We start from the raw sequence: 12,354 nt of genomic DNA on the forward strand, positions 1-12,354 counted from the left end.
ATTTACCCTTGATACATTCTGTTTATAAGATGGGGCCACCTACTTCACAGGGACTTTGGAAAGATCAAATTCAATAATCTATTTTAAAGTTCTTTGACAACTATAAATGTCTGGATAAGTTTTTTTCTTTTAACCGTAAAAAGCCACATTATACGTGGATCATAATTGGTGTTCAATGAATGAATGTTGGATGGTTGTTGAACAAATGAACTAAACTTTAGCTATAGAACCAGCTAGACTTTCTCTGAATCTTAAATAAATAATAAAACCAGTGGAGAGATTTGGAAGCATCCCATTGTTTTTGCCTTATCATTCCTAACGCATCTATTCTAGACCACACCTGATGAGACAGTGAAAGGAGGAACTTGGCCTTTCATGTTCCCTTTGGCAGTTTCTCATTTAATCCTTCCAAACCCCAGGACCCCAGGACCATTATCTCATTTGATCCTTCCAGAATTCCTGTGAGGTAGGTAGAATGCAGACTTCTTTAGTTATAGTCAACTCAGTTTGGAGGTGTTTTTTTTTTTTCCCTAAATCAGAATGCCTTTAATTCTCCTAGGAAGTTTGTTAGATCTAGTACTATTGGCACAACACTTGGTGCCTTCAGCCTGATTGTAGTTTATGTTACCTAATATGTAAGATAAGATTTAAGTGATTCTTTGTTAGCATAGCTTTATGTGTAATCATTGGTACTCTCATTCCCAGATCCTCTCTGGAAATCAACTCCAGCTATTGTATAACTATTAGAGGGTGAAGGTAATTAACTTCCCTAGGTTCCTTAAGGAGAATTTGTAGTGTGTTGTTATGATGATGTATCTTGTACTTCAGCATCAAACTTAGTACTTAATAAATATTTGTTGAAATAATGAATTTATAAACCGACTAGGCTCAGTATAAAAGCTGGCTGGAATCACTTGCCTCTGTTCTCCTTATATTACATTTAAACCTTTTTATTATAGAAAATTTAAATCATATACAAAAATGGAGAAAATAGTACAGTGATCTAAACACACACACACAGAGGATTATTTTGAAACACATCCCAGACATCATATTTCATTTGTTAAGTATTTCCAAATACAGGCAGACCTCAGAAATATTGTGGGTTCAGTTCCAGACCACCACGATAAAGCAAATGTTGCAATAAAACTAGTCATGTGAATGTTTTGGTTTCCCAGTGTATATAAAAGTTATGTTTACACTATACTGTAGTCTGTTAAGTGTGCAATAGCATTGTCTAAAAAAATGTACATACCTTAATTTAAAAATACTTTATTACTAAAAAATGCTAACCATCATCTGAGCCTTCAGTGAGTTGTAGTAGTAACCTCAAAGATCACTGATCACAGATCACCATAACAAGCATAGTGATAATGAAAAAGTTTGAAATATTGCAAGAATTACCAAAATATAGCACGGAAACAGGAAGTGAGCAAATGCTGTTGGAAAAGTGGCGCCAATAGACTTGCTCAATGCAGGGCTGCCACAAACCTTCAATTTGTAAAACACACAGTATCTGTGAAGCGCAATGAAGCAAATCGTAATAAAACGACATATGCCTGTATATCTTCAAAACCATGTTTTTTTTCCAATATGGTAAAATACATATAAGATAAAACTTAACATCTTAAACCATTTTTCTTCCAGTTTTATCAAGATATAGTTGACATACAGCACTGACATACAGTTTAAGGTGTACAGCATAATGATTTACTTACATACATCATGAAATGATTATCACAATAAGTTTAGTGAACATCTGTCATCTCATAAAGATACGAAATTAAAGAAATAGAAAAAAAATTTGATGAAAACTCTTAGGATTTGCTCTGTTAACAACTTTCATATGTAACATACAGTAGTGTTATTTATATTTATCATGTTATATATTACATCCCTAGTACTTATTTATCTTATAGCTGGAAGTTTGTACCTTTTGACTGCCTTCATTCAGTTCTCCCTCCCCCATTCCCCACCTTTGGTACCTACAAATCTGATCTCATTTTCTTAGAGTTTGTTTGTTTTTGCTAGTTGTTACACAACATAGTGATTCAATATTTCTATCCATTTCAAAATGATCACCACATAAGTCTAGTTACAATCTGTCACCATACTAAGATATGACAATATAGTTATTGAATTTCCCACCCTGTACATTTCATACCCATGACTCACTTATTTTGCAACTGGAAGTTTGTACTTAATCTCTTAGTCTCCCTCACCTATTTCTTTCCTCCCCTCACCCATTTATCTTAAGCATTTTAAAATGTACAGTTCAGTAATGGTCAGTACATTCACAGTGATGTGCAACCAGTCTCCAGTGTTTTTATTTTTTAATAAACTTTATTTTTTAAAATAATTTTAGCTTTACAGGAAAGTTGCAAAGATAATAGAGTTCCTGTACCCCCTCACTCATTTTCCCCTAATGTTACCATCTTATGGTACATTCATCAAGACTAAGAAACCAACCTTGGTACACTCAGATTTCACCAGTTTTTCCACTAACATCCTTTTTCTGTTCCAGAATCCAATCCAGGATACTACATTATTGTGTTTAGTCTACCCTGAATTTTGAATTATTTACCTTTTAAATCTCCTAGAAAAGGCATATGGAAGGAGCATTTCTCTTTGCTGTTCTCCTACATTTCAAGCACATCTACCTCTATGTAGCACCAGCTTACGGTGTATATTTACTGCGATCTTACTGTTTCACTGCAAATAAACCAGGCAAGTTTTAGTGATCATTTTATCTTATTTTTGCTTTATTTTATTTTACCTTGACTTGGTGGCTTGCTTTGTGAGAGAGTTTTATGAGGCACAACGGGTATCTCTCAGCTATTGATCCTATAAACCCTTTACCCATTCTGATTTTTCTCTGCTCTTGCCACATCATAAAGATTGGTGTACTATCATGGGATACTTCTAGTTTTGGCATATTGTATAAGTTACGGCTTTCCATGCTCCTGGTTAACGATAATGTTCCTTTTCTGTAGATGGGTCCATCCGATGGAACAGCTTCAGTTTTCTCCGTCTTATTTCCCTGGGACTAATTGTTTTCCTAGTTTCTGCTCTTTCGCTGGGTCCTTTTCTAGCTTTGGTAAGTCTTTTATCTGTTATAAAGAATACATGTTTGCTGTTATTTAGAAAAAAATAATAAAGCCAGGAATATATAAAATAAGGAAATATATAAATATATAAAATATATATAAATATATAAAATAAGGAAAACTACTCCTTTTTTACTCCTTCCCACTATGATTCCCCAAAGATAGGATGTTATTCTTTCAGACATTTCTGTGCTTATGCAAATATGTATGTGCATATATTTGTACGTTTAACTATATGCCTCACACAGACACACACACCCACACAGAGTTGCTAATAATTAGTCACAGATTTCCATATTTGCTAATTTGCTTGTTTGCTGTACTTTATTTGTAACCTCAAAATCAGTACTCACAGTGCTTTCGCAGTCATTCATTGACAGCAAACATTCTAAAGTGCCTAGAATGTTACAGATGTTCAACAGGTGTTTTTCTTTTTTCACTTCTTCCCTCATGCCGAATTCAACTAATTAGTTTTAATTTCTGCTAAAATTGGGAAACACTGCATCTCTCATCAAGCCTTCCCTGCCGTCCCCTTCTCTTCAGTAAACTTGGTAAAGCTGCAGTCTGTGTTCTCCTTTGCCCCTTATAAATTCTTCCATTATTATAGTATTGGACTGGTATTCAAAGAACTCTGATGTATCTTGTCCCGCTTAGCAGATGAGAAGGTTGGACAAAAAAGAGGTTCTGTGAACTGCTCAGGATCACACAACTACTTCCTTGTATAAAAACCGGAACTCAGACCTCATAACTTTCTACACGCTATGCCATAGACAGTACCCTAGTTCTCTTTTTGAATTTAGAAAATATTGATCACTGTTTAATCTCTTTTCAACAGAACCAACTGCCTCAAGTCTTTTCCCGACTCTTCCCTTTCAAGAGGGGCCTCTGCCACGCATATTGGGCCCCAAACTTCTGGGCTTTGTACAGTGCTTTGGACAAAGTGCTGTCCATCATCGGTATGGTAGCAAGCCTTCTTACTTTTTTTTTTCTTTGGCCGTGCTGTGCGGCTTGTGGGATCTTTCTTCCCCAACCAGGGATCGAACCTGGCCCCGGCAGTGAAAGCACCGAGTCCTAACCACTGCACCGCCGTGGAATTCCCTAAGCCTTCTTACTTAGACTATGAATATTGAAAGGACTAGTCACATTGACAAATAGAAAAACCTGTTTTGTGTTTTGAATGTGGCTGAGCTGTTTGTTCTCCAGCCCTGCGTTTCAGCTTTCAGAATGAACGGCAGAGTGGTTCTAGGGGCTGAGACTTCAGTGCAGGAAACAGACTGCACTCCTTATAAAAGCTCTTTGTGGCAGTGAGGTTGTTGCTCCTGTCCTTGGGAAAAAAATAAACTTTTTAGACATTTTTAAAAGGTAATTTTGGGACTTCTCTGGTGGCGCAGGGGTTGAGAGTCCGCCTGCCGATGCAGGGGACACGGGTTCGTGCCCTGGTCCGGGAGGATCCCACATGCCGCGGAGCGGCTGGGCCCGTGAGCCATGGCCACTGAGCCTGCGCGTCCGGAGCCTGTGCTCCGCGACGGGAAAAGGCCACAACAGTGAGAGGCCCGCGTACCGCAAAAAAAAAAAAAGGTAATTTTACCTTAAGCAAAACGTTATTCAGTAGTTATAGCCTTAGTTTTAAACTTAAAAATGTGAAGAAGCAGGAAAGAAGAATGTGTAAGTTGTGACTCTGGGTGTTGAACCAATAAGGAAAATGATGGCCATGCATTTTAACATGAGATGAGAAGAAAGGGAAAACTTAGGCTATGCTTTTAAGTTTCAGGTGTGATGCAAAAGAATTTATAACCTTTAGATGGTTCTGAAAATAATGGTGTGGAACAACTCACAGCCTCTCACTTGTGAACACAGCCTAGCTTGATGGAAAATGGCAGGATCAAGAGAAGGATAGGTAAACTTTTCTGTAATGGGACAGACAGTAAGTATTTTAGGCCACATAAGATTTTGTTTACAACCTTTAAAAACGTAAAAACCTGTGTGAGAAACAAATGCAACAATAAAGAAGTGCTAGGCTGTCAGTAGCAGGGGCTTTGGAACCAGACAGGACTGGGTTCGATTCTTCCACCTATTAGTTGTGTGACTTAGGCACATTACTCATCTCTCTGTGCCTCAGGGGGGCAAAAAGTAATGGCTACAAAGCCCTTGGCACATGGTAGATGCTTAATGCGTGGTGGCTGCTATTACCGTTTTGGCTGCGTACTTACAGGAAATCATAATTTGGTATTATTGCTCACCCACTGAGTCCAGCCTTGATGTACATGGTGTCTTATAAAGTAAGTTCTTAACATTTCTAAAAGCTTTAAACAACCAGCATGATATGAGGTACAAGGGTCGCTTGCCTTATCTGAGTCAGGAAACTGTTGTACCTCACCTTGTATATCTGTCTCCTCAAGGAGGTCGTGAATGGAAAGTCAGTGGCAGGTTAGGCAACTCTGTTTCAGGCAGATAGTATCAGCTTTAAGAGAGAATCAGCAGGCTGAAGGAAAAAGGGACAAGGTGAATGAATAGAAAATATTTTGGTAGTCTACACCTTTCCCACATTTCACTAATTTTCAATGGCATTAGACAGGGCCATTCAGGTGCTCAGACTGTCCCTGACTGTTCTGTTAGCTTTTTTTGGGCTGGGACTTGCATCATTATCCTCAGACTTGGTTCATTTCGTAAGTATTTCTTGAACTCCTATGTGCTGGGGATAGAAATAAATTAATTGTCATTCCTGCCTTTAAGGAACCGAGTATAGTAGAGGAAATGAACATACATACAGATACAGTGCAGTGTGGTGAACACAGAGACATGTATAACAGACCTTAGCCCACAAGAAAATCAGCTCTACTTCCTGAGTTAGGAGCTTTCTCAGATAAGTGAATTAGGAGTTAACTTTGCAAAGTGAGCAGGCCATTCTGAGCAAAGGCAGTAGTCTGTGCAAAAGGACACAGGTGTCAGTGGTATGTCCGCTCATTGTGGCCAAGCTGTATTTAACAAGGTGGAGTAGATGAGGCTGGAGAGGTGGGAGGGGGCTAGATCATGGAAGACACTATGTGCTATGCTTAGGAATGTGGACTTTATCCCATAGGCAAGGAAGGATTCAAAGCTGGCCTGTGACATGGTAGACCTGTACTTTAGAAAGCTTGCTTCATTTTAGAGGTGAGAGCATATTGCTGTTCATGCTGCCCGCCAGCAAGGTTTCCTGTTCCAATACAGACAGCTGCAGTCTAAACTAGAGGCATTTTAGGTAGAACGGTGCAGGACCGAGTTAATGAAATCTTGACCTTGAAACAGTCTTAAGATTTAGTAGATTTATTTTTTTTCCTCAAGGAATTGATTGGTAAAATATGGTGTGCCATTAATCAAAACAAAACAAAATAAAATGTCTTTCTACTCTGTAGGTTTAGAACTGAAATTTCTTGACCCCAGCAAGATTCCGAAGGCCTCAATGACAAGTGGTTTAGTTCAGCAGTTCCAACACACAGTCCTTCCCTCAGTGACACCCTTGGCCACCCTTATCTGCACTCTGATTGCCATATTGGTAAGAATTCACACGTGGTCCTCATTTCTTGAGTTTTCTCTGCTTTTCTTTTGTGTGGCTGGTTGAATTTTAACTTTCAAGTTTTCCCAGCTGTAGGATAAATTCCGTGGCTGTAATCCTGCTGCAGATTGAGGCATTTCCTATTCTTAGGGTAACTTTGAACACTGTAAGGAAGGATTACTAGTGAAGCCTCTATGAGAGAGGTTCTCACCAGAAGCTAATAGACCATCTGTTCACCGTCAGATGAGGAAGAAAGAAAAGCCCAGGGGAGGGAACTTGGACCACACCGTGGAGAAAGAGGACAATGTAGTAGGGACATCAGGTTTTTGTTTTCATACATGGCTAACTGATAAAAACTCTAAATTTGTCTGTACTGCATGGATATTTTGTGACGATGATAATGAATTGAGAGAGTCAATGAATTGAGGCTGTCTGAGCATCAGATAAGAATCTTATATGAATCAGATGCTATTATAGGCATCATTCATAGCTGTTTTTATTTGTTAGTGATCATGATGCCCTCAATTTCATGATACAATTTTAGTAAAATTCAGGATAAATAACTTAATCATATCTAATTACACTCAGTTTTAATTTTGGTTTCTAAACAATCAAATCGACTCACAAGACACCTGACCCCACTTAACTACGTGGCAGTACTGGTAGGTAGTTAAGCTCTGTTGGCCTACTTATCCACATGTTCTGAATTTAAAACTTTTTTCCTAAAACTTCAGCCTTGTAAGCTGCATATGGAAGGCCATGGTTTTGTTGTAAATTACACTCCAGCCCACAAAGTTAGGTGTTTGTTTATTAATATGCTAAGATCTAATTTATTATTAGCTCCACAATATCGATGAACTTTTGTAGTTTGACCTAATATGTTCAGTGACTATTAATTAACTAATTATGAAGGTGTAGTTAGGAGTTATACTGGATATCCTAGAACTTAATTATCATTTCATATTAATTTTGATGAATAGAATTAATTTTAATGTGTTAAATATATATTTCCAAATGCCTTTTTTTTTCCTGAGCAGTTGTTTTTATGTTAACTTTTGGTGGACTGTTCACAAAGCGAATTATCCCAGTTTGATGGAGAATAGTCTTAAGAGCTACTGTTTTTCAGAGATGATGTAAATTATATTCACCTGAACAATGTTTCAGTAAAGCCTATTTTAAATGATACTGAAGTTTTATCTTTGCCTATTGTTTCTAGCCCTCTATTTTCTGTCTTTGGTTTAAACCTCAAGGGCCCAGAGGCTTTCTCCGATGTCTAATTCTTTGTGCCTTGAGCTCCTTCATGTTTGGGTGGCACGTCCACGAAAAAGCCATACTCCTTGCAGTTCTCCCAATGAGGTAAGCAGATAGCTCAGTCAGTCAACATTTCTGGCATATTTCACAGTGATCCGATTGTTTTCCATTTGATCTGTCGCTTCTTGACATGTTCAGTGGGATGGGCAAAGGCAAAGACACGTGGGAACAGATTTATACCAGGACAGAATGGGGATGTTTAACTTGGGATCCTGGTACCTGTGAGGGTTCTAAGGTATGCAAAACTGCCTGTATTGTTCCTGCATTTTTTGGTAAGGGGTACTGTAGTGATCAAGCGCCATGCATGGACTTTGGTGTCATCACACCTGTGAGAATAAGGTCCCACAGTTCCTTGTTAAGTGTTGTTAGTCAAAGTAAGGATTGAGTCCATTATGGAATAATACCTAACACGTACAGCACTTCAGATTTTTCAGAACTGCTGTTAGTTGGTTTTTTGGGGGCGGGGGTTGTTGTTTTGTTTTGTTTTGCATTCTTTCTTTTGAGCCTCACAACAACCTTTAAGATAATTAGTATAAGTGGATATCATCCCCTGTCTTCACATCTGCAGAAACTAGGGCTCAGAGTTTAAGTGACTTATCCAAAGTCACACAGCTAGCAAATAGCAGGGCTAGGACTTAAACCTGAATCTTATCATGCTGAATCTTAAGATCTTTTCACTGTGTCATGCTAAAAAAGAAAAAAAAAGGCATTTTAAATGCAGTTGTGTCCATTTTATATACAACTGAAACCCAATTAGATAGATGGTAATAGAATTAGCCTTTTTCTTAAGATTTTTCTTAAATCCTGAGAGAAATCATTTAAGCTCTGAAAGGACATTAATCAAATTTGTCAGATGACTATATGGCTTGTCTGGGTTCATTTAGCAACTTGGAGTTTCCAAATTAAAAAATAGAGAAAAACTTCTAATGTCTTTAGTTAGAATTCTTATTAAACACCAGCAGGTATGGGGCATTGTCCAAGAGAAGGACTATAGGGTTGGAAATAAAACTCCAAGTCCTGTTTCTCTAGCTGCCACCACTAGGCAGCTCCCAATCCCACAATATTCCTTTCTTTGAGGAGGCAGTTACTCAGAGAGGCAAGATTCTTTTTTGAATGTTCCATGACTCAGTGTGATGCATTCTTCTTTGTATTGCTTAAAGTTTCCCACTAAAAAAATTAATATTCTCAACTGAATTGGACTTGTAGCAAAGATCAGTATGTTATTTTATGCATAAGCCAGTTCTAGAAATAATATTAGATGCAGGTTATTCCAGCTATCTGCAAGTATAAGCTTCATTTGATGTTTTAAGGAATTATTATAAGAATTTTTATTTTTAGCCTCTTGTCTGTGGGAAAAGCAGGAGATGCTTCAATTTTTCTGATTCTGACCACAACAGGACATTATTCCCTCTTCCCTCTGCTCTTCACTGCACCAGGTAAATAGCTTCTTTTAAGAGAGATCTATTTAATTGCCATGCCTTTTCATCAGAGCCTACTGTCTGATCAATACTATCTGATTTAAACAACCTTAAAATCTCTTAGAAAGAGAGAGCTCATCCATTCTTTTAAATAAAACTTCCAACATGTCCCTAATTCTCAGTATCTTTACATGTCACAAAAATGTACTGTTAAGCTCCGAAAGCGTTCCTAGCACTATATAGCTGTGTCATTGTGATTATATTCCCTTAAGTACCATAAACCTTTCTCTTACCAACTTAATTATCATATGTACTTTTTTATTCTTTTAACAGAACTTCCCATTAAAATCTTACTCATGTTACTGTTTACCATCTATAGTGTTTCCTCACTGAAGACTCTATTCAGGTAATCTGAAAAAAGTGCATTTAAAATTATATTTACTCTTGTGAAATGTTTACTCCTAAATGATTGATAAGCCTTTTAAATTTTATTTTTTAAGTTTAAATAGTAACATCACAACATTACAAAATATCAGCAGATAGCAGAAGAAATTACCCATATTCCATCACTCTCACATGGCAACATAGGTCATGGCTTTAGTTTGGGGGAATATTTGAGGAGGGACTACCCAGCTTAAATTAAAACTTTATATGAAAACTAAAAAATGGAATGTAAAATATGCATTATGAGTAAAACCACATAAATACAGATGCTTAAAACCAAAAGATATGTAAAAAATTCTTACATATCTTAGAATTATGGGTGGAATTTTTTTTCTTTTCTAAACTTAATGTTACCTATATAATTTTTTAAAGCTTGCTTATAGATTATATCTGATTGTGTTTATGAAACCTCAAATGCTTAATTATATGAAAACTCGATTATAACCATATGACTCAGCAATTCCACTCTTAGGTATATACCCAAAAGAACTGAAAATAGGGACTCAAACAGATACTTGTACCTCAGTGTTCATTGCAGTTTTATTCACAATAGCCAAAAGGTAGAAATAGCCCAAATGTCCATCAACAAATGAATGGATAAACAAAATAGTATATATACATATAATGGAATATTAGTCATCCAGAAAGAGGAATGAGGCTCTGATATTTACTACAACATGGATGAACCTTGAAAACTTAGGCTAAGTGTAATAAGCCAGACACAAAAAGGACGAATACTGTATGATTTCATTTATATGAAATATCTAGACTAGGCAAATTCATAGAGACAGAAGGTAAATTAGTAGGTATGGGGACCGGCGAGAGCAATGGTGGTGCTGGATAGGGAGTTATTATTGCTTAATGTTTCCAGAGATTCTTTTTGGGGTGTTGAAATGTTTTGAAAGTGGATATTGACACACCATTGTCTATATACTTAATACTACTTAATTATATACTTAAAAGTGGTTAAAATACCAAATTTTATATTATTTTACCAAAACAAAAAATTATGCATTGTTTACCATATTCTTATTCCAATATCACACTCTCCAGCCCCCTTTCCTCTTCCAAATGCATAGCTAACTCTCTCTCAGCAACGTCCGCTAAGTGACAACATAGATGGTGGTTGGGTAAATTTGGATTGTTGAGTTAACGTAATGATATATCTTTATCATTTTTTTTAAATGTGAAATTTTATTCATTCGTTTGACTCTAGCTTTATCTGTACTTCACATCACGACAGTGCAGGTGAGAAGCTTTAGCTGAGAAATGTTTGCAAAAGCAGAATGACTCATCTAAAATCAGACTCCTCTCGTTTTTTCTTCAGAAAAGAAAAACCTCTTTTTAATTGGATGGAAACTTTCTACCTCCTTGGCCTGGGGCCTCTGGAAGTCTTCTGTGAATTTGTATTCCCTTTCACCTCTTGGAAGCTGAAGTACCCCTTTATCCCTTTGTTACTGACCTCAGTGTATTGTGCAGTGGGCATCACATATGCTTGGTTCAAACTGTATGTTTCAGTATTGACTGACCCTCCTGTTGGCAAGACAAAGAAGCAATGAATAAAGGAACTGCTTGGATGTATTCCAAGCAATTATTTCATGGGAAATTAATCAGAACTTGAAGAAAGTTGCTGGTGGCATGAGCCATTCATTTCAGTAAATCTGTTTGAGGACCATTCTTCTAAACTTGGCCTTGCCCAGCTTAGCAACCTGATTGTCACCATGGTGAGAAGCCACTTGTCCTCCATAAGCAGTGAAACACATCTGAAACAAATCTCGCCTTCCCCTATTAAAATTGTCTGAGATCATTGAGACTGCTTTGCTTGCTCTAGGCAAGGGGGGAGTCTGATCAACAGCATGATTATCTGTAGCCTGTGATAACCATTGTCAGGGTATAAAGCATAATTAGAATTATATGCTAAGGGAAATATAAATAAAATACCATTTTGTATTTCTGCACAAAAAATTTTTGGATCATTTCCAGCTCCTACATTTTCCTGTTGGCATGCATACAAGCAAGTGGTGTGCACTGTCCCCATTCTGTACACCTTGTTCCAGGAGATTTTTTTTTCATTGAAATTATACATTGACAATACTCACAAAGCCAGGGAGAATATTTAATGAACTGTTTGGCCTGTCAGCAGAGACTAGAAACCACATCTACTCTTACATTAGTTAAGGACATCTTGTACAGTTCATTTATTCTAAAAGCAAGTACTGCAATTTTGATAAGGCTACTCCTTCTCAAACTTTCCTCATGTGAAAAGACTTAAGGGTGTTTTGCAGCCCAGTCTTGTTCTCCCCCCACCTTGAGAGTACTTCATACACTTTATCCAAGACCCCCGTTCGCCTAATACCTGCTGCACATTCAAATTCAACCAACATTTATCTAGCTGACACTAGGAACTTTCACACATTTTCTTTACCCATTGTCCCCTAAGAAGATCAGAGAGAGACCAAGGTCAATAGAATCCTGGGATGCTAATCCAGCTATCCCATCTCTTAAATTCACTCTATTTTCCCAGACTTCTTTTGAGTCTCAT

At 37.3% G+C, this 12,354-nt stretch overlaps 1 protein-coding gene across 1 annotated transcript in view; it reads left to right on the forward strand.

Moving 5' to 3' along the window:
• The window catches only part of ALG8 (ALG8 alpha-1,3-glucosyltransferase), a 28,474-nt gene extending 16,697 nt beyond the window's left edge, over nt 1–11,777 (forward strand). The window contains exons 6-13 of the mRNA XM_029209288.1: nt 2,601–2,727; nt 2,994–3,097; nt 3,943–4,063; nt 6,500–6,639; nt 7,856–7,995; nt 9,289–9,386; nt 9,702–9,774; nt 11,140–11,777. Of these exons, the coding sequence (XP_029065121.1) occupies nt 2,601–2,727; nt 2,994–3,097; nt 3,943–4,063; nt 6,500–6,639; nt 7,856–7,995; nt 9,289–9,386; nt 9,702–9,774; nt 11,140–11,371 (1,035 nt within the window). The 3' untranslated portion in view covers nt 11,372–11,777. The remainder of the gene's footprint in view (nt 1–2,600; nt 2,728–2,993; nt 3,098–3,942; nt 4,064–6,499; nt 6,640–7,855; nt 7,996–9,288; nt 9,387–9,701; nt 9,775–11,139) is intronic.
• The last annotated feature ends 577 nt before the right edge of the window (nt 11,778–12,354 follow it).

The sequence above is a fragment of the Monodon monoceros genome, unplaced genomic scaffold (genome assembly GCF_005190385.1).
Source record: "Monodon monoceros isolate NGI ecotype Baffin Bay Population unplaced genomic scaffold, NGI_Narwhal_1 Super_Scaffold_7, whole genome shotgun sequence".
NCBI classification, from domain to species: domain Eukaryota; kingdom Metazoa; phylum Chordata; class Mammalia; order Artiodactyla; family Monodontidae; genus Monodon; species Monodon monoceros.